At 37.1% G+C, this 23,878-nt stretch overlaps 1 protein-coding gene across 7 annotated transcripts in view; it reads right to left on the minus strand.

The window, feature by feature from the left end:
• The window catches only part of Rabgap1l (RAB GTPase activating protein 1 like), a 718,519-nt gene that overhangs the window by 142,169 nt on the left and 552,472 nt on the right, over window positions 1-23,878 (minus strand). For 6 of the 7 annotated variants that reach the window (XM_063240009.1, XM_063240010.1, XM_063240011.1 and 3 more), the window contains one exon: window positions 2,422-2,550. In XM_063240009.1, coding sequence (XP_063096079.1) covers window positions 2,422-2,550 — 129 coding nt within the window. Of the gene's footprint in view, window positions 1-2,421; window positions 2,551-11,941; window positions 12,711-23,878 lie in introns of those variants that run through there. The other variant, XM_003474676.5, reaches the window with a different exon arrangement.

Below are 23,878 nucleotides of genomic sequence, written 5' to 3' on the forward strand. Positions count from 1 at the left end.
AACATCTAAAAATTGATACGTTTTGACAAAAAGACTGATAATTTCATAAATCCAACTTAAATATAAATGATAGTAAATAAAATACAATATAAAATTTGTAGAAAAACAGGTAATCAGATCAAGAATTATAAAGGTTATATATGTATGCACATGAATGTGTATTGTGACTTCCAATATTCTTTTAATGTTGAATTTACTTGACAATTTTAAGATTGCTCCACAGTATAGAGGCCAGCCTTTTTGAGTCACTGATTTCCCTTTCCTGTCTTACTAGGAAAAACAAAATATTTATATGTTCTACAAAGAAATTCACATATGTGGTAATTCAGAATTTCTAAAGTCAAATTTCTAAATTTGAGAAGCTCCGTAATAGAATTTTTAACTAAAGATGAAAATTGAATAATAGACTCAATGAAAAGCTGACTTCCTGAATAATGTAGGCTCTTTAGGCACTTTCACTTAGGTCTTAGTCGACTAAGCAGCCAAGTGACTAAAGTAAAGTCTGATGAGCCAACGTATTTTCTGATTTTTGCTTAGTTGAAGCCTCTCTGGTGTTTTTGGAACAACCAGTGGGCTGAAGCCTACTTTCAAACTTAGCGCCTACAAAATTCAATCACAGGCAGCATGTCACTACAATAAACTTTAAAAATGGCTCGGAGGCTCAGCCAAATAAAATAATAATAAAATAATAGGTCTCAAGGACTTTGAAGAGTTTACAATTTAGATTTCAGAGGCCTGTCTTTCCTGTCATACTTAGAAAATTATCCTTCTGAATACAGGGTGTGTTTGACTATTTTTTTTTCCTGCTTATTTACTTGCAGCATGGAATTGTGCTAATATTTGTAATTTACTTTAAAATGGGGGTTAAAATGGAAAAACAAATATTACACTAAAAAACCTATACAGAGAGTATGGTACTTAAAAGAACTCTTCCACTCAAAATCTTGCAAGGGTTTCCACTTCAAATTAAAGCCTAAATCATTTTAAACAGTCACAATTTCTGGTTCTCTGTAAGCAATCTAAATTCCTCTCCTGCTACTCTGATTTAAGTCACTTTACTCCAGCTACATCAGCCTTCTTGCTCACACCCAGGAATATGGGAGCCTGGATCCTTTGAACCAGCTGTGGTAGTCACTGGAATGTCTCTCCCCAGGTCTCCATGAATAACCCCATGACTCAGTCACATTCTCCATAAGATTATCCTCTCCAATAACAATTTCAATTCAATCTTTCCTCTTTCTCATTTTTTTCTTTTTCAGAACTATTGTCACTTTTTAATTATTAAATAATTTGTTGTGTTAATTGTTTTGTCTTTTTTTCCTGCAAGAAATATAAGGTTCACAACACTTATTTTTTCTTCTGGTACTGGGGATCAAACTCACAACCTCGCACTTGCCAGGCAGGCGTTTATGCTGCGGAGCTAAAACCCCAGCCCCCATAACATTTATTTGTCCATCTGTTTAGGAAACAAATTTACATTTGTGTCATGGTTAGATAGCAAGACTCCCTAGTATATTTTTCAGAGATTTAAGAATATTAATAAATTGGTTTCAACTACTTTTTATTTTCTTTCTTTGTTTTTAGACTGGGTCTCACTATGTAGTTCAGACTGGCCTTGAACTTACTATGTAGTGCTAGGCTGGCCTCAAACTTGTAGCAATCCTCCTGCCTCAGCCTTCCTCATGTTGAGATTACAGGTAAGCATCACCACAGCCACTTGGGTTTCCACTATTTGAAAAGTGTGCTCTCTTACCTTAATATTAAAACATTCCAGATAGTTTTCAGTTTAAAATTAAATTATAGGATTTATTTAGTTTTGGGCCAGGGATTTAGCTCAGTGGTGCAGCACCTGCATGGCAAGTGTGAGGTCCTGAGTTCAACTTTTGGTACACCTCACCTTAAAAAAAAGTTCAATTTTTGGTACACCCCACCCCCTGAAAAAAAAAAAAAGAGATTTTGGTTTTTCAGACATTTGACATAGACCAGTGCAATGACAGACATTTGGCCATGTGGGATGGGAATAAAGATTCAATCTTTCCAGATTGTTTCAATAAATGAAAGCACTTCTTAAACAGGCTTTTCTTGCTTTGTCCTAAATAATCTTAAAACATATGGCAAAAGTGAAAAACCAAGTCTGCTGTCATGGAAACCACAGCAGCCTTTTCTAGCGCTCTATCTATAAAATAAGTATTTGACTTCCTATTGTTAAAATCTGAACTTGTCCATTTTTACTGTAAATCCTACCAGAAGAAATAGCAATTATATATTCAGTAACCTGACCAAAAAAAAAGTCTGGAAGAGACTCGTTTATACAAAATCATTGGTTTAAACATTGTCAGACTCCTACAACATATATAAAAGGAGTTTCACATATTTGCTATGATATTCTGTATTTATCATCCTTAAATTCAGGCATCTTACTTTGATGTTGCAAGCCTGCTCCATCAGTCTTCTTGCATTTTCCTCTGCTCTGTATCTCTTGGGAAGCTGAACTCTGAAGAACTTTAAAGCACCTTCAAAATCAGCTTGCAGAAGATCTTCCTTGGAGGTCTGTAAAATAATCAAAAATCACAATTACATTTTAGCCTGCATGCAGGACAAACACATTGCAAAAGGAATTTCTATTTTCTTAAATATATTTTTATATTCTTGAATATATTAAGATTAAATCATTGCCAAAAATTTTGAGAAGACACAGTATTCCTAATACTCAAAAGATAAAAGCTGTGCCTGGTATTACACTCCTGTATTCCCAGCACTGTGGAGGCTGAGGTAGGAGGATCACAAGTTGGAGGCAAGCCTGGGGTACCTAGCAAGTTCAAGGCCAGCCTGACTATATAACAAGACCCTGCCTTAAACAAATAACCGAACAAGTAACTCAAAAAAAAAGATAGTGCTATAAGCTGAAATAAATCACAATAATCTTAAAAGCAATCTAATTTAATTAGCAAATTGATAGTTAATTGACATTTGAATTCTGTCAAAGTTTACCAAGTTACAGCTCTTACATAAAGATAATGCCAAAAAAAATTATAATTTGACTTTAACCTGGTGAACATTTTAAGGTCATTATTACAAATCTGGCTAAAAACACAGGCAAGGCAATCAAAGAGTTACGTAATATACACCTAATTGAAAGTTGGTTTTTCAACCAGCTGCTGAAATGAAAAGAAGGAACTGATTCAACACCTTAAAAATTTACTTTGAAAAAGTAAATGAAACGAACTACTTAACTACTGACTTGTAAACTATGTTTGTAAAGCCGATTAACGCTAAAGTCTGCAATAATGAAACATACATGCAGTCAGAAAACTAAGTCTACTTATAATAGGGATGGGTCAGGATACCACCATCCTAGTACCAGTATTGTTACCTCTGGCTGAGCCACTTCATTAACCTAACTGGTTTTCTTGGTTCCACTCTTGCTCCTGTCAATCTGCTGTCCTTACTGCCAGATTAAACACTTTCAGAGCACATCACTCTTCAGTGTAATGTCCAAGGTTTCCAGTGTACTCCGAATAAAATCCAAATCCTTCCCAGGGTCCACCGCACCTTTCGTGACCTGCTGACTTCCCCTCTAGTCTTGTTTTTGTGCTGCTCCTCCTGCTTGTTCTCAGGTTCCAGGTGCAGGCCTTCTTTTTGCTGTTTCTGTACATACCAAATTCACTCCTAGCTAAAGGCTACTGCTCTGGCAGTTTCTTCTTTCTGGGATAAATTTTTCCCAGAGCTTCACAAGGATAGAAACTTCGTGTAATGCAGATTTTAGCTAAGATCTGAGTGAGGCCTCTGAGCACTTAAATTCTTTCCCCAGGCCATTTCCAGTTTCATGTCTATTCCCCTTTTCTAGCTCCCATGCAAGTTTCTCTCCACCCTTGCCTGTCTTGTTCACTGTTGTATCCACAGCATCAAGAATAATGCTCAGAATACAGGAGGTACTTAATTAAAATCTGTCACAGAATGAGGACTGAGGATGTAGTTCAGCAGTAGAGTGCTTGCCTAGCACAAGGGAGGCCTTGGGCTCAACACTCAGTACCTTAAAAAACAAAACAAAACAAAACAAAACTCGGCTACAGAATGAATGAGGTCTACTTTCATCTCTCTTTTTCTATCCCTATTCTTTTCCCTTCCTTCTCCACTGCCCCTTAAACAGAAATGTGTTTTTTTAGAGTATGTTAATATTGCGCAGATTAACAAGGGTCTAGGTAACCTTTAGGTCACCAGATTAATAATTAGAAACTAAAGGTAGGCCAACAGTGGCAGTAAGGAACAAAAGGAAACAAAAGTAATTCAGTGTATCTCAGATTTATTTCTTTCCTCAAAAATACTCTGATGCTCTGATGTATTAGCAATAAGTGGTGGAGAAAACATTTAACATGCTACCTGACTTTGACTTTGCTGGAAAAAGCAGTTACCAGAAAAAAATTTAAAAGAGCTATCTAACTGAAATTTCAACTCCTGCATTAGGGGAAAAGCATCAGCTACTGTTTATATAGAACATACCATATCATGTAATGCTAATTTTGATAAGAAGCTTGCTAATGGTTTGGAAAACTCAAGATGGGCTGCTTACAGTTCACAGTGAAACAGTGGTTCTCTTTCCTGACTACTCACAGGCCCCTGAGGGCACTTCCATTTTCAGTGCATCTAATCTCTAGTTACCTGGAAAGAGAACCCCCAAACGATGAGGCCAACCTTTTGCACGCAGGCAGTAGTTTGGTTACCCAGTTTTCTAATTCTACCCAAGGCCTAATTTCAAGTCCAGCCTTTCAACTCATACAAAAGCAGAAAGACTGAGATGGAGGATAAGGAATTCCATAACCTCATGTACAGGACCTCTAGGCAGGCAGAATTGGCCATGCAAGCAGTGATGCTGATTGGAGGAGGACATGGCTCTGGGAGAGGCACAGCCTGGAGTACCCAGTGAGGATGGGGTGGAACCACCTCAGACCAAGGGTCTAGGGCATCAGGAATCGTCCCTCCTAGACACTGCTGGTGTTGGCAATGCTCCAAATCACATGGCTTGCCCACCTAGGTAAGCCCAAGAGAAAAAGCTCTGACAACCATGGAGGGGTGGTGTACCAAAGGGAGAAATGCCAACTTCCTCAATTCTCTAACTTCAGCCTCCAGAAGGCACTTGGCCCACAAAGACTCAAACAAGGCTGCAAAGACTGGAATAAATTTATTCTAATTTCACAAAAGTGGTAGTTTTATAAATTGTCTCTGTGTTGCCCATTATATGCTCAGACATCGATACTGATGGACTGACGGCAGTACTGTGGACTGGACCCACAGCCTTGCGCTCTCTACCACTGAGTCACATTCCTAGTCTTTTTTATTATTCTGAGATAGGGTCTCTCTAAGCTGCCATGCTAGCTCTGAACTAGTGGCCCTCATGTCTCAGACTGCCAAGTAGCTGCCATTATGAGCAAGCCCCATCATGTCCAGTGAGTACTGGTTATTTCAGTGGTTAAAAGCAGTAGTTCGTTTTCACTGACTTTTTTTTTTTTTTTTTTTTTTTGAGACAGGGTCTTGCAATGCATTCCAGACGGGCCCTGAACTCATGCAGCCCAGGATAGCCTCAAATTCATGGTATCCCCCTGCCTCAGTTGCCAGTGCTAGGATTACAGGTGAGTACCACTATGTCAGGGCTGATTGACATTTTTAATTCCATAAAAAAGCCAGTCTAAGTTATAAGAATTTCTATTCTTCTTATGAACTTCAATAGTTAATTTTATGATTTCACTGTGAATGAAAAGAAGAATGCCACTATTAAACACATAAAAAGCCTTGCTCAGTACTCTAGGAGACAACCTGCAGTCCCACTTTGATTTTGATGGGCTTTTCCTTCCATTTCCTGCCTTTATGAGACTTCCATAATCATTAAGTATCACTCAATGCCTTTCTAATGTCATAAGCAGATTATAAGCTTACAGGGATAACTTTCCATTTTCTGACAACTGTATCTAAGAGGTTTTCCCTCTAATCGAAGGTTATACTTCTTGCTCTTCGAAGATTTGGGTGGCTAAGAATTTATCAGAAAGTAACACAGGTTCTGTTTGGGGCTGGGAATTCAAGATACACCTCCTCACTCATGCTAACCAGTACACACAGAGCTACCACAGAGCTCTACCACAGAGCTACACTTCCAGCCCCTGAATTTTTCTTGCAAGGAACACCTTGTTATTTAATCAGAATTCCTGTATGTATGAATGTCTACATGGACATTTCATTCGTTTTTTCCTGATTACATATTCATGGTATCCAAAACAGCAAAATACTTTTTTAAAGTTTATCATAAGATCTCAATGCCCAGAAACAAATTCAATTAACATTGTTACAATACTTGTCTTTTTCCTTTTTATCGGTACCAGGGATCAAACTTACAACTGCCTGCTTGCAAGGCAGGCGCTTATGCCCCTGAGCTAAATCCCCAGCCCTACAATACTTGTCTTTTCCCCCATCCTCATACACACATTTTACATACATTCAACAAAATTTGCATGATAATAAACATATTTGTTAAATATATATGCCACATAAATGCCAAGCATTAATGTAATACTATTGTCTAAAACATAACAGTGCTTTCTACGAAAATAAAATAAGGTTCTAATCAGTTCTTATGCACAGTAACTATTAAGAGTTTCCAGGGGCCAAGGATATAGCTCAGTGCCACAGCACCTGACTGGCAAGCACAAGATCCTCAGTTTGATTCCGGTAACCCCCCCCCCCAAAAAAAAGTTGGATATGAAAAGATAGATCAATGGTTATAATCAAATTTATAATTCTTATAAATACCAACCTTTGATGATGAACAGAAACTTCACATAATTTGGTGATGATAAGACCAAATTTTTAAAAAGGTACTCTTAAAAGGCATACTAACATTTAAGGAATCAAACCAAAAAGTTGTTGCTGACCTCTGAATTATCATTATGTATCTGGGCTCATCATACAGAATCCTACCAGGCTAGAACTGTTTTGAACTAGAAATGCTATCCTTATCTTCGAAATTCTTAAGAGCTTTTCTATAATATCTTCAAAATCATGCTAAGGGAAAAAATAAAAAAAACAAAAATACAATTACTTTCATGACTTTATTTGTTAAGTAGTGTTAGTCAAAAGATAATATAGACAAGAACTGGAAATATTTTTTGAGACAGGTCTCACTGTGTAGTTCAGATTGGCCTTGAACTTTCACTGATCCTCCTGTCTGAGCCTCCCAAATGCTGAGATTACAGGCATGCACTATGCATGGCCAACTGGGTATATTTTAATAAATAAACTAATTTTTTCTTTCATTGTGAAATATAAAGCTCTACCATCTTTTAAATAAGAATAAAGGAGAAGTATTAAAAATTAGTACCAACATCACCTTTTATCAGTCAAACTTTCAGACAAATTTTTTAAAATTATCTGAAATATGTTTACCAATTACATCATCAAAGATGGCACTATTCTTTCATTTGAGCAGAATTAAATAGAAAACATCCTGCACAATTAAAGACATTTAAATAATACTTTTACTTCCTTTCAAGTAGGTAGGAAGAAATATCCAGAGGGAAAACATAAGATGTTACTGTAAGTATCCTTTGTACTTGCTTCCGTAAAATCAATTAAGCAAATTGCCTGGCACACTAAACATCAACATAAATGTACTCCAAAAATTTGTAAAGGCCCTACTACAAGCGTACCTAGTATTAAAAGGCTAAAATGTATATAATCCAAATTAAGGAGCAGATTTAGGACTTACTTTTATATAAAAATTGATTTTTGAATTTTGAGGGCATTAAAAAAGTACATGACAACACCTGATTGGTGTTTTTTTATTAATTTGAAAGTTGTGATCTCTTTTCAGTGATCAATCCTTAAAGCTGTTAGCTATATAGATACAAGTAGGAGACATACTTTGTCTCTTGTTATTTTATCCTTGCTTAAAATTAATATTTCAAGAAAGTTTTAAAAAGTTAAGATGCAATTTAACAGCATAAGAAATCTGATCAAAATGAAACCAGGCCTGGTGAAACATGTCTATAATCCCAGCACCCTGGAAGGGGAACTACATAAGTTTTGTTTGAAAATTACAACCCTAAAGCCAGGTATATTGACATACACCTGTAATGTAATCCCGTCACTTTGGGAAGCTGAGGCAGGAGAATCACAAGTTTGAGCACAGCCTCAATTTAGTGACTTTGCAAGATCCTCTTTCAAAATAAGATGAAAAGGACTGGGGATATAGTCCAGTGCAAAGGTCCTGGGTTCAATTCCAAGTACCAAAAAAAAAAAGAGAGAGAGAAAGTAAAAGTAGGGAAAGGGTGGGAAAAAGACAGAAACCATGGCTCCTCAAGGCACAGTCACAGTATCTGCCAATAAAGATACAGATAGAAACAGAGTTCTCAACCTTCCTTGGCCTGGAAGTTCTTTAGACCTACTGTGGAAAGTATTAAAACTATACCCAACACTAATTTTAGTATGTAATTATCTGATAATAATTTAGGCTGTTATATTAGCAAAAGAAAAATTCTAGAGGAGAAAGAAGGGATTTTGAACATGAACAGAGTAAAAGGTTTTCTTTTTTCTCCAAATTTTGCACCCTTACTCAATATGCCCTCTGGCCATGTGCCACTGCTGATACCATTTTGAATGTGTTTTCCCACTGAAATATTCAGTGCAAGAGTATCACATCTTAATATGACTTTTTTTTTTAAGACGCAGGGTGGGTGGGAATAGCTCTAATATCTGAGTGTTAGCTCCAGATGCTTTAATCCAAATTTCTCTTTACTCTTGGAAAATTAATTTTTCCTTAAGGATCACTAATAAGGAGTGAAGTTCAGGTTTGATTCTTTTAGGAGATTATTTGGGGGAAAATAGCTAAGCGTAGTTGCCTTTCTCATTGTCACCATTTCATCCAAAATGGTCTTTCTTTCTTTCTTCTCTTTCTTTCTTGCTTTCTTTCTTTCCTTCCTTTCTTCCTTCCTTCCTTCCTTCCTTCCTTCTTTCATAAAAAAACCCTACATTTCTTGGCCTCCAGTAAAAATGTAAGGGTAGTCAGCACAATATGAACAATAAGTTTTACAAACACTCCCAGTGCAAACCACTCCATCAGCTGCCTTTTTACATTTTATCGCAGTTGCCATTGCCACCACCTCACTGCTGTCTTAATTCAGTGATCATTTCTGTTTGGAGACACTTTGTAGAAGATTAATATTATCTCCTTTCAGCATGATCTGCCTACTTGTTTTTTTTTTTTTTTTTACTTTCTTTTAGAATGAATTTCTTCTGCATCATCTAATTCAAGGTTCATGTACTCATCAAACTCAATAACCAGTACTCTATCCGATATTCACATGCTCATGGAGCCACAGCTGAATCCAGGACCCATTCCACAAGTATCTGAAGATGAAGTTGATGGGCTGCCCCTGGACACCATGGTGAAATCTGACAAAACGCCCACCAACTACCATGCTACCTCTCCCAAATGGCTTTTTTCTTTCTTTCGATGGCGTCAAACAGGATTTCTATTTACTCAAAAAATACTTTTGGAGATTTGAGAATCATTTGAAAGCAAAGTCTTCATAAGAAAACATTACTTAGCTGATATCTAGGATGTTTATATTGCCTACTTTGGTGTTTTAACTTCACCAAAGAAGTATGTGTCAGGTGAGTTGGAACACAGAATTGATTGTTGCCCTGTGGTAATATCAAAAACAAAGAACTTGCTATCTAATTTGCTAGAGGCAAATTGTTCATTACTCCAATATAAGAGGAATAAACAAAAATTTCCAAGGTATATCCAGTGGCCTCTTTATAAATAAGTTTTATAAGCCTAGTGATCTAGTGGTGTTATGGTATCTCTGTTAATCAGGAATAATAACTAAAACCCTGACCTAGCACCACCCTGTGCACATTAGCCATTGATCTCCCATCGTTAGCTAGTTAGTTCAACACACTAAGCTGAACAACTGTACTTCCCCCTGGTACACATGCCAAACTGAGTAGTTACTCATTGGATAACAAATCTCAGTTTATGGCCAAATTACTAATTAAAGGGCAAGTGATTACCCAAAATTTAGAGTATACTGGTTCTGGCAATAACTTTTCAGGTGTAACTGTGTTATAACAAGGTCTGAGGTTTCCAAATGGTCTCATAGACAACTTGGCATATGCTTTTCACATGCAATGTAAATGGCACTATTATTTAGGGTCAGACAGAGTTCACAACAACCTGAGGCATGTACCACTTCAGATACTAATTTGGCAATCAGACTTTGTATAACTGCAATATACAGACATAACTGACCTACCAAAAATCTCAAGTTTGTGAGCCCAACTGCCTGTTGATTTTTTTGGTAATGATTTTTAAGTAGAGGCAGTATAAATTCCTCTTGAATGGAGATTTAAGTGTGAGATATTCTTAGATATTATTAAATTAATAAATGTTTTCCCTCAAACCATTCAAAATGTAAATACCTTAAGAGAGGCAGATGACTGGAAAGTTATCAGAACAAGCCCTTGAGTCACAAAGTTAAGTCGTCTTTAAGAGCAGAAATTATATTACACTAAACTTGATTGCTCAAAGATGCAGAGAATGTGTTGACATGTATTTTAGACATCAAAGTGTAACAATTCCTGAAATAAAATGATTTCTCTTTAAAAAAAAAAAAACCCTTCTAGTAAATCGTGACTCTTAGCTTTTCTCCGTTATTAATAAACAAATGTGATTCAAAGAAGCAGTGGTTTCACCTAGGCATTACAACACATGTACTGAGCTCTTTTTATTCCTTAAATGGAAAGGAACTATATTTCTCAGATAAGCTCCCCATAATTGCATGCTGGTCATTGCATCTAACTCTGTTTTACAGTGATAAACACACTTCCTTTAGGGTGGAAAATTCCTTAGATAGCTATCTACCCAAATATCTGTTATGAGTACACGGAAGAGATTATGTCAATATGTAAATACATATATGAAGACTGAATTAATAGTCCCAAATATAAGTATAAACAGAGGTGAACTTTACTGGAGGAAGATATGTGAGAGAAAAAGAGTTAAATACAGTCAAGTAAATATCGCACTGAAAAAGACTTGAACTGAGATAATCATAATGAGGAAATGGTCTGGAATGGTATTCAACACAATTTATTTAACAAAGCCAAATATTTCTTGCTCGATTACTAAGTAATGGTATAGGAGTACTGCAGACCAATTATACTGTAAAATAGTTGCTAGGTACAGCTATCAAACCACTAAAGAGAAACCCTGCAACAGTGATTGTGGGTATTTAATTTTAACCCTTGGTAGGAAATGAGGGAGGCTGATTTTTCTCTTGTTCAGGAAACCAAATAACAAGCTAGTCAGATTTCCCAGACTCATAGCACAGACCCAGATGCTTTAAGCTGTTTTACAGATACACAGTTCAAATCATGTCGGGAAAGAAAACCACAATTTCCCTTCCAAGGATTTATAGGTAGTAAAATTCCCTATCAAATATATAAATTGAATTGGCAATCAAAAGGATAGGTTAGAAAGCAAGCCCCATGTAGTCTAGGTCAGTGGCTCTGTCTGTTGTAAAATTTAACCCTTTGGAGACATAAATAACGGAACACCTACATCAAGTACTTGGATATTTTGATTTACTGCTGAGCTTAGCTATCAGAAGAAGAAACAAAATCGTTTTCCTTTTCTTCCCTTCCATAGAGATAATGCCACCAATATGACCCTGGTCTCTGAGAAAAGAGCCATGATTTCTTCTAACCAATTAAGGAGTGGCAGGGACCAGGCTCCAAGGGAGCTGCACAGCAGTGGCCACTCAGCCCTTCCTTCTTGCTAGAAAGGAGAGAAGCAAAGGAAAAAACAGATCACAAGCCTCCTCCAGGGACACATTCTCACAGAAGGTAGCAGATTCTCTACAAATGAAGTGCAATAAAAAAACAGTCTCACCGCCAGAAGCCGAGGCACAAACAGGCGATGCCCCATCCCCAGAAGTTCCAGCACTCGGCAGGCATACTCATTCACCAGCTTGCTCCTCTCGTCGTGCATGTCCTGGGACTTTTTGACAGGAGGTGTGAGCTTAGCAGCTGGGGCTGGGCAGGGCACCCCTTCTTCCATGAGCAGTAAGTAGGTATCCAGAATGAGAAAGCTGGATCTTTTATCCACAATATAAAGACTGCGGTGGGAGGGTAGCCAGGCTTCTATCTGCCTAGGAAGATGCACAGGATAGTGTGCGGTGGCAACTGCCAGCTAACATCTCCACAGGAAAGACATTCTGCCTAAATTATCCACTGTGCAAGAGCACCAAAGTAGACTGAAAAATGAAAATGAAATCAAATGCTGATCTAAATAAAAAACAGCAAAAGCAATCAAATGCAGGAAAATGGCCAAGAGTGATGCAGGAGGGTTCAGATACATGTGGAAAACCGGAGTAGCTGCTTATAAGGGTCTAGCATGTAGAGTGTGTGGTGTGTGTGCATGCGAGAGCGTGTCTATCGCGGTATGTGTGTGTGCGTGTGTATGTATCTGTGTATGAGCAGACAGCGGCAGCAGTAGCCAGGAAGCCAGGGCAGTTGTGAAGCTGCAAGGAGAAAAGGATGAGCTCATTGCAATCCTTGATTCGTGACAAGCAGCGCTGCTGCCGCCGTTGCTGCTGCTGCTGCTGCTGCTGCTGCTGTGCTGCCTCTTGCTATGAATCAGTAATGAAGGTGTCAGAAAGGAAGGGGAGGGAAAAGGAGGAGGTAGGTGAATGAGCATGCAGAGTGCGTCTCGGGGGAAGATGCTGTAATAAGAAGCCAATAGTGAGCTGTTGGATAGAAGCACTTCCCCCTCCTAGACCACCTTCAATCAGTGTTAGCGTGACAGCTCGTGCTGTTGAATCCTAAATCCAGAGACAGATGAACTAGCTTCTTCAGTATGTGACGCTCACGGAAAAATCAGACAGTCATCTAAAAGACTGACCCTGTTCACTCTTGCTTTCTAATAAGGAGACCAGAAAAAGTCTGATATAATTCTGCATATTTAAAATGGGAAGCTCCAATCCTTGTCAGATTACTGAAATGTCTACACAAGAGAGGTGCTAGTATAAGATGACAGAGTATGAACAGAAGAGCTAGAATCAGGCATCCACGAAGTGACACATTTTCACATTAAAGTCTTTATGCAATAACAATGACTCCTTGCAATTCTGGAATGTGCAGAAGCATTTCAGCACTATGGAAACGGGCACAATTAAAAGTAAGTTTCCTTTTTTTAAATAAACACACTATGATAAAACATAAAAATCTATAATATTGAGTATATATTTAAGAAACTACTGAAGTTGAGATTCACAAAGCAAAAATAACCTTCTTATGTCACAGAACTTGAGGAGTTGCTTAAAACATTGACTTGACAACATCGGGAATTGTCTATAGTTTAAAGTTTCTACAGCCCTCATGCTAGTGTCATGGTGGGGCTGGGGACTTAGCTCGGTGGCACAACATATGCCTGGTAAAAGTCAGGTTCTGAGTTCGATTCCCAGTATCCCCCCAAAAAAAAGGGTTATAGTAATTTTTTTGAAGTGAATATCAATTGTAATCAAGTGAAGACAAAAAAGACAAGATCACTTTTAGGGAAAGTCTTTTACTTTACCCTAACATGAATTAGTCTATGTTCAGCACTTTGGTTCTGTAGTTCCTTACTTGGTCTGATAAACATCATATTAATATCTTTATATAAGTTTTAGCATGGTACAAAGACTAATGGGGCTAAAAGTGCGAGCAATTTTACCTGAGTCTTGGTTTCTGACAAATCAAAACTACAAATCTGCAAGTAACTAAATAAGAAAATACTTATTGACATATCTCTGCATTCCTAGTAAAAGAAACAGATTAATTATGAAACTAGAGCTAAAGGGAAAGAAATAGGAAACATTTTTCTGAAATAGGAAAACAAAACTTTCAAAAATAAAAATTCTAAACTATTAATTAACAAAAGATCGTGAGATAGTTATGTAGTGCTGCCAAGCGTATTATTTCTTTCAAAACCTGTTTCTTAAAAACTATACAAAGCTATCTTATTGTAAAATTTTAAAAGGTATTTGAATATTATATATGTACTTATATTTATGTAGTTATATAACTTTCACATCTCTAAAGTTTTGGGGAAAAGTCTTTCACAGCTAACCTGAGTTGGGGCAATTTCTGCTGAACTGGGAGACTCTAAGTTGAAGAAAGAGTTTTGGGGTCTTTCACATTCTAGTCACACACACATACCCCAGTCCCATTTTTGCCTTGTTTACTGGTGGTCTGATGCTTTCGAGTCTATTAGAGAAGAATGCTACTGCTAGGTGAGAATGAAAAGCACTGCCCCAAACTTCAAATTTAAGAACAAGGGACCATGCGGACTTGCAAAGAAAGCCCTCAGTGATTCCTCAGCTTACAGAATATTTTCTGATCTACTTTTTAAAGAGTAGGGGAGATATCTGTACTCAAAAAGTATCTGCAGAAAGCTACTGTTTTTCTTAGAATTAAAAACAAATAATTTCTTGCCCACAAGAATTCTGGTAAGAAGTAAAACTTAAAGGATTTTTTAGAACTCTATGGTATGGTTTTGGTACTCTTAAGTCAAAATTGTATTGATTGGGTACTAAATATAATAATAAAATGGTATGTTAATGAGCAAATCACATTTAAATTTTTTTTTGTGTGCCGGGGATTGAATTCACGACCTCATTCTTGCCAGACAGGCGCTTATGCCGCTGAGACATTTAAAATATTTATGTACATTTTTACAGAATGTTATGGTAAAGGAACTGATATAGTGGAAATAATATAACTCCCACCCTGCTAGATGTCAGATACATAGAGTTCATGTTCCCCAAAATCAAAGAATGAATTTCAAGGAACAAGGGAAATTAAGAAAAGGAAATTGATTTTTTGTTTTGTTTTGTTTTTTTAGAACCAGGGATTGAACTCACAACCTCACACCTGCCAGGCAGGTGCTTGTGCCACTGAGCTAACTCCCTGGCTCAAGAATAGGAAATATTTATTGAGAGAGATTGCTCCTGAGAGACAGGAAGGGCCTTGAAAGTGGGTTGCCATTCAACCCACCTCACAGAAAAAGTTTTATAGACCAAAATCACTAGGTGGGTACAATGTGGGTCAAAACTATGTATGAGCAACCAGTAAGATTACGAGTATAGCCACTTAGGTAATATCAATCCAATGGGAAAGCAGGTCACACATGGAAAGAACCAAGACCTTTTAAGGAAGGGATGGGTCAGGAAGTCCTGGTCACCCATCTCGATGACTATCTAGACTTTATTGGAACTGGTGACAACAATTATTATCAATTTACTGCAAATCTCTTGGGGAAGCAGATAGGCCTGGTCATTCTGTCTTCGTCCTGGGCCCTGGCCTTCAGTAGATGTGCCTCCAGCCACAGCTGCAATGTGTTCTCATCTTATGCACTGACTCCCTCAAGGGTATGGTCCTAACTGGCTATAATATTTCTATCTAACTTAGTTGTCTATAATAGTACCACTATTATAATCAAAAAATATATCATTTGCACTTTCCAAGTTTGCATAATTTTTCAGTATTGGTCCTATTTTTAGGTGGAGTTTCGAATAAGGTGTTGATCAATATCGGGAAAATGACTTGTGTGCAAGATCACGGAGTAAAATGAATGAATGGATTCTAGGAATTTTTGAGGCCCTAGGACATTACCCTCATCTCAGCATTTCTTCTCTTTTCTCTCAAATCCCAAATAATTTATTTTTGATGAGCCTCAGCAGTAATTCTCAGAACATTTTTCAAAAAAAAAATGGAGTTAAGAAGTTCAAAAACTGTAATAGAAATGTAAACTCAACAGCATAAAGATAGTATGAAAAACATACATAAAGCACATATGGAAGAGAAAACCTTTTCCACTTTCTCCTCCTAGGTTCTCTGGCTGGCACTCTACCAGTAAGCCTGACCAAAGATACACTGACAAGAGAAAATCCAACAGAAGTTCACACGTGCAGTGTGCAAATGCACAGGAAGAACTCAGTAATGAGTGACTCAAAGCATCAGTTAGAATTTTTGCTTATACTGCATGTTAGCAGAAAGCAGTCATTTTTCACGGAAGTCATAAGACAAAAGGAAAAAAACTGAGCTTCTGAGGGTTGACAAACTGTAGGCAGCCAAATAAATGGCGAAGTAATGAGTATTATGGCCAGTTAGCAAGGCTTGTTTCTGTTGACATATGTGCAAACTGTCAGTGCCATCTCCTCTTCACTGATAAGGTTTCTACCCACTTCCTGGGATGCAAAACAGAATAAGGAGCATTTAATGCTCTACGTTCAGGCAGAGAGCTTTTTCTGTGTCTGGTTTTTCTCAGTTGCCTCTTTATTGTGGGCTGGAGATACAGCTCAATGGTAGACTGCTTGCTTGTATGTGCAAGGCTGAGTTTGATCTCCAGCACTGAAAAATATTGCCAAAAACTGTTCTTATGCTCAAGTACTATATTTTTGGATGGTATATTCTGAACTCCTTCAGATCTAGTAAAAGAGCAAAAAAAGAGGGTCAGCAATGGTCCCAAAGTCATGGTCTAATGGCCAGCAGTGTCATTCTCTGGAGTGCAGGAAGCAGGTGGTTGGCAGTGCAATCCTAATTGCAGGCTAGCACTCCAGAGTGCTCTTTCGAGGCACTCGACTGTGTCATGATGGTCAGACCTGTTCAGAACATAAGCAGATTTCCATTGTAAAATGAAAATCATATTTGACTTAATTCACAGACCTATAATTAAGAACACTGAGAAAAAAATTTGCAGTGATTACTTCAATGGTTACAAAGATAGAAAAGGAAACTCTTTTTGATCTGCAAAAGCCTAAAATAAAGGAGGTATCTGAAGATAAAGTCATGTGTGATGGACATTTTGAAAGGAGGAACTCTCCCTGTGCTCAGGTGTTGGAATATTTTTGTCGTCCACAGTAGAAGCAAACAAAAAGAGGCTGAAGTAAATATATCTCCAAGAGTAAAACAGGGTATTGCTTATTACACCACCTTTTAGTTACATTTGCTAGCTGTATGGCATGAGCTAATTTACTTACTCTCTCAGCCTCTGTAAAATGGCAACATTACCTACCTAGCCAAGATGCTCTGGAAATTTAATGTTACGCATATAGAGAAACCCTTAGCTGATGGCAGATACTCAATAACCAATAGATTTCTTCATTTTTAGCAGGAAGTAGTATGAAAGAGGACAGAATATATAAAATGCACTGTGCTCATCTGGACTAGGGTTTAAAAAAATGAAATAAATGTTGCATATATTAACAAAAGAGAGTCAAACACTGGGCTTTGGTTTATATCTGGATGCCCCCCAAAGGCTCATGTGCTCATCAGTGGGACTTCTGCTGGGTGACTGGATCATGCTGGCATTATTCTCCTCAGTGGGGTAGTTCACTGATGAGTTTATAGCTAATTGTGATGGTAGGAGGTGAAGCTTGTTGGGAGGAAGTAGGTCACTGAGGGTCCTCCCTGGAAGAGTCTACCCTCCTCTTTCCTCTCTTTATTTCTCTCTGCTTCCTGCCTGCCATACCATCAAGCACTTTTCTGTTACCCTGCCCTGTCCTGGAGCAGCCAACTATGACATGAAACCTCCACAGAGTGTATGGCCAAAATAAACCTTTCCTCCTTTTAAAAAGTGTGGGGGTCAGGTATTGTGTCCCAGGAAGGAGACAGGAATTATGACACAGTGATAAGAGACAACCCTAGAAGACCATTTACTTTTTTCCTCCAGTACTAGAGACTGAACTCAAGGTCTCCACAAAGAGCTACATCTGTAGCCCTTTTCCTTTGTTAATTTTTTGCTTTTGAGACAGGGTTGGGTTGACACTAAATTGCCAAAGCTAGTCTCAAATTTGCAACCCTCCTGCCTCAGTCTCCCACAGTGCTGAGATTACAGGTGTGTACCGCTATGCCCAGCTATTGTTCATTCTTAAGACACAGGTACATTAACAGTAAATAGTAAAACACTCACACTTTTCTCAACAAGGAGAGGTAATACTGCCATAACTTAATTCTCTAGCTATTTACTTTTTGTTTGATGATCAGCCCTCAATAATCTGACAAATTCCTAAGATCAACAAATAGGCCAGGTAAAGGGGATAGAATGAGCAGCACTGGTATCTTGGCTTGGCTTACACTCTTTCTCCCATTCACCTCTTTAATTCTGCTCAGTGCTGCATTATATGCTTGTGGATGCAGAAAGATGTTTAAGTTGTTGCTTCCAGTTTTGTAGATTATTCAAGGATTACTTGAAGAAATGGCTACAATGAATGCAATGAGACTGGGTTATAAGTTATATCAAAGGCAAATTTTATAGTTGAAACTCATACATCAAAGAATTAGAGTATAAAGTAAAAGATTCTACATAATCTACATACCGTAGTAGGTGGTTCAAATCTACAGAATTACAAATCTACAGAATTTCAAAGAAAAAAAAGATTCCTATAAAATATTGTAGATGTACCCAGGTATTTTTTTTTAAACAGATGCTCTGATCTCTTGTGAGACTTTGTTCATAAATGTTGGAGGAGGGTTTTTATTGTTGTTATTTGTTTTTAATAGAAGAAAAAACTTTCCCCTATGAAAGCAACTTAACATTCTAAGCAGACATGGCAGCATCATGAGTATCTTATTACCTATCCTTGTAATCAGATTCTAATGTAATGCATTGATTAATGCAAGAACTTCCTCTACAGCCACTTTAAAACATGGTCATTTTGGGGCTGGGGATTTAGCTCAGCGGCATAAGTGCCTGCCTTGCAAGCAGGCAGTCGTGAGTTCGATCCCTGGTACTGATAAAAAGGAAAAAGACAAAAAAAAGGTCATTTGTTCTCTATTTCTCCATCTGCACTGACAGGTAGCCCAAGAGGCTGCCTATTTCATTACTATACAGTTATATTTGTTAGAAAAGGTCTATCTATAGTAAGCTATAAATCTGAAACTTACAGGCACAAGGTTCAGATACATATACATATTTTAATTACATCATAGAAGTATAATTGGCATACAGAAGCCTGTAGATATTTAAAGTGTGCAATGATGTATTTGGACATAAGTCTACACCTATGAAACCATTATCATGATCAGTATCATAATTTATCTATCATCTCCAAAAACTTTCTCCTGTCCCATTGTTTTCTTTTGTGGTTATAGCATTTAATATAAGATCTACCTCAACATTATATTTTATAAAAACACAACATAAGTACACTTCTTTTTCCTGGTGGTATTAACTATTTGAGGACAGGGTTAACTTTATTTTCTCTAAGTTAATTATCCTTGCTTCTAACTAGGTCTCTAATGAGAGGATTTTTAGATCATTCTGGACTGTTTACTGTCTACTGCCCCAAGTACATACTTATTTGCCTAGTATTTCTCAATATAGTGCTGCCCACAATGAAAAAATTACAACTGAAAAGAGAATCATATATTAATTGGATCTTATTAGACTCTAGGAAATACAAATGTCAATAATATGTTTATCCTATTGATGAAAAGAGCAAGGCTAGCAAATAAATGACTGCTTAGGATCAGAAACTTGTAGGAAACACAGCAGTAAAGCCAATGTCTCGAAGCGCAGACGCACAGCAGGGAATCAGGCATTTTTAGCATTGTAATCTGCTGTATCAATTAATGCAGCCCATAAAGAAACTACTGCATTATAAGGACTTTGTGTCACCCTTTTATCTGCATAGAATTGGTCTAGAATCTGTCCCTGCCATCTGCTATGAAAGAATCAAAGAATCTTACATTTGAGTTCAGAGGGGATATCCACAAGCCTGCCTCAAAAAGTCACTTTTACATATTTACTTATTATATTAAAACACATCTGATTCTCAGTTTTTAAGAGGTAAGTTCTTTTTCAAATAGCTGCAGGAAACTACTTTGGCAGCTCAGCCATCGTAATTATATAGAGGCTGCTTTCGGAGCTATGCTTGTGACATGGGCTTGAAAAGGATGCTATCTCAATTCTCTCATTCTTTTCCCTAGGCAGTGTATATAACACTCATATTTATTTTAAAGCTTGAGCAGAAGGCATAAACATATGTTAGCAGAGGCTTGGTTTTTAAAAAACTGATAAGATGAAAATGATGACACATAGAATCAGTATTCTTCGATCCTCTAAGGTAGGTATTTTTAAAATCTCTATGTATACGTGTGTTTGTCATTGTTCTTAAAATAATGAGGTGTTTTATATGTCTTGGTAAGTTGTGAATAGCCTCTACCTTCTTAATAAAGTCCATCTCCAATTCTCTATTACATTTGCAGTCTTTGAAGTCGATGTTATGCAGAATGTTAGGTGCAGATTAACAACTGTCACTGTGAAAAGTAACATTTTCAGGGAAGGAGTTATATTGGTCAACTCATGTATTAGCAAGTGAATTTCTGTCTATAAAATGAATAGGTCAAGATGGGGATCCTCATTTGTTTTAAGTGAACAAGTCCATGTTCCTTTACAAAGGTGGTAAGACTGTACGTTCCTTCCCACTGCACCCCTTCAAATATTCACTTACAGCTTCAATGGGTTTAGTAAAATTTCACAGGAGGCAAAATGGTAGAAGTAGTTTTTTTCCTCTACTTTTACTGACGGTGATCTGTTCTCCCTCCACTCCCTTAAATATCTGACCAATCCACTGCAGTCCTTGAAGTTAAACCAGTGTCTTTGCACTGAGCTTCATCTCCAGTTCTTTTGAAGATTGTTTAAAAAACATTTGCTTTAAAGACAGGACCTCACTATTACTAAGCTGCCTGTGCTGAGCTTGAACTTGTGATCCTCTTGACTCAGACTTCCAGAGTGCTGGGATTACAGGAATGCACCACTATGCCTTGTTCCTCCAGCTCCCTCATGAGTTTAGTGCCTGTCAAACTCAGTATTGCCACAGCTGACTCTCATGGCAGCAAGTCAGCCAAGTGCGCATCAGTCTTCTCTGCTTCATGGTTCCTTTACTTGTCTTACGCTTGTGTTTGTTCCAAAGAGATTAATACAGCAATTTGCATTTCAAGTAACTAGAAGTATGAATAATTACTTTTATTCAGTCTTTATGAGAGCTATGAACTATACTAAACCCTTAGTTTGTACCACTGCATTTAATCAACAACCAATTCTGCTCATTTTATGTGCAAGGTACTAGAGCATAGAGAAGTTAAATGACTTGCCAAAGGCATGTGGCATGTTTGGAGTTCTGGATATGCTAGCCTACAATATAGCATCTTACCACTAAATAGTTTATGTTGAAGAAATTTGAGGAATATCAGGAAGAAGATTTCCTTATCCTAATTCCCTGAAAGCAGACAATGAGACTCATGTAAGAGGTTCCCTTTATATATCTAGCAAAAAGGAGCCCAATTACCATTATTTGTTTATTTAATTTTAATGAGAATAAAACCAAACAAAATAAAACAAAATAAAATCAATCAAAATAAAACAGTGAACACAATACAAGACTTCAAAACAAGGTAATAGGAAATCAACTGTTGCTACCATAATGCCTATTGTTATCTTCAAAATAGCTGCCCATACCATCAGACATAATAAAATCAAACAAAATAGAACAGAATAAAACCAATCAAAACAATGAAAGTGATATAGGACTTTAAAACAAGATGATAGGAAATCAACAATGGCTACCTATATATCTTGTTATCTTTGAAACAGTTGCCCATGCCATCAGATATAGCAAAATCAAACAAAACAAGACAGAATAAAACCAAACCAAGTCAAACAGTGAAACTGATACAGGACTTTAAAACTAGATAATAGGGGATTAACAATGGCTACCTTCTTTAGAAGTAAATCCCACATAGTTGCTATATTGCATATTGTTATCCTTTCAATAAATGGTCAAACTACTGGCATTAGGCATGCAAAGTCAATCAAACAATACAGGAATTAAGCTATTTTCTTTTCCGTTTTGTTTTGTTTTTTTACTTCAATAGCTATCATCTCAGCCTGTGTTTCTCCAAATCAGCTGGTTGCTTGGGTAGGGAGGGGGTAGAGGACACTCAGCTCTTTTTGCCTCCCAGCCTGCATGCAGCTGGCTCACAGGAAAGGGTCTGCCCTCCTCACAACTGCTGCTGACTCACAGGAGGTACCCCATTATCTTTGAAGACAGAAAAATTCTAGAAAATCTGAATTAACAGGCTTTGATAAATTTTACCCGAGAAATTTCCTACTCTTACTTTGTACCACTTATCCAATCACATTATTCCATGACTCTATTTTTCATCAAATCTAACAAAAGAACACTGAAGTTTACCCAGCAGTGTATGCATTTCCTTATAAAGTTATATAATATAAACTTTATATTATGCAAATTTGTGTTTTTCACTTGTTACTACATTTAATCCTAGACATAGAAGCAATATATTTTTCTCTTTTTAATTAGTCTTTTCCTATCAGAACCCAGGCAAGAACTGAGAAGGGTAGAAGGAATGATATTTTTCTTCTCCTAAACTACCAGGTTATAATGCAATTATACTTTTTGGATCATTATACATCTGAAGTATCTTCAATCTCATTTGTGTTATTTAAAATAATGAAGAAAGTAGAGACAAACATAGCTCCCACAGAGTAATCAAGTTACTCCCATGCACATAACATATTTGCATAGTCATATAATTATGAATATGCTGAGAGACTAATGTATCTTGGGCCCAAATGAAATACCAAAAAGAAAATTTATGCTCTAAAAGCAGCATCTGTACCTTGGTGATCTTATCCTTCTTAACTCATACCAAAAGTCTAATCATTAGGTCAGCCTGCTCTCTATAATTCCCAAGTATATATCCACCTCCTTTCTGAATATATGCCATTTATCTCAACATGTCTGAAGTTACCATTTCATTCTTAACATATTTCCTACTCTTGAATTTCCTATCCTAATTAATATTATCCAATCTACCCAATTAACCAAGCAGACATGGATACTATAGTAACAGTGGCTGGTTCTATAGGGTTGCTTCCCTTCCTTTTGGCCAGAATTTTAAATTCCAAAGAAAAGTCACACCTAAATGATTCAGATGTTAAATGCTAAAGAATCTTTCTTTAAATGGAGTCCAGAATATCCAGTGACTTTCAGATAACATGAGAATGTGAATGACCCCTCCTTATTCTTTAATTCTGTGTGTTGACTAACACAAAGCATGTAAACTGAAATGATATTTAACCTGCAGGAGTAATTTTTTAACTATCGTCATGAGGTCACGGTCAACTGAGACTTCCAGCCAGAGGGATAATTAGAGCCCCCACCCTCATCTTGCAGGATATCAACACTTAAATAACCTGATCTCCTTCCCACCAACTCTTGGGTCCCAAATACTTGCTTTTGAGATAAGACTGCAGTCCAGTAACAATAAGGCCCTCTTTTTACTTCCACCTATACCTACCCCATCAATCAATTCTTTTTGATTCAAGTTCATCATCTTTCAAAATTAGTCCTTCTTATATGGTATTTTTTTTTAACACAATGGAGTACTCTTCTGCCATAAAGAAGGATAAGCTTGAGATAGCTGTTAATAATGGATGTATTTTGAGACCATTATCTTAAGTGAAATAAATTAGACATATGTAAATATCACATTGCTTCTCAGTATGAGGAAAATAAAAGTGTAAATAAGGACCAAAATGTATTATTAGGTATTATAAAATAGGAAGAAAATGTTCAAATGGGAAGGGGAATAAGGCAAAGGGGAGCAGGAAAGGAAAGAAGAGAAAATGAAAAAAAAAGTGAGAAAAAGAGGATAAAATGAACACAAAGCTTTTGTAAATGGGGAGATGAGATAAAGGAAGGGTAGGAAAATGGGTGAAAAAAGAAGTTATGCTATGTGCAGATACAAATTCTCTATGATG

The sequence above is a fragment of the Cavia porcellus genome, unplaced genomic scaffold, assembly GCF_034190915.1.
Source record: "Cavia porcellus strain 051 isolate PalLab524CR breed Dunkin Hartley unplaced genomic scaffold, mCavPor4.1 scaffold_29, whole genome shotgun sequence".
Classification (NCBI taxonomy): Eukaryota; Metazoa; Chordata; class Mammalia; order Rodentia; family Caviidae; genus Cavia; species Cavia porcellus.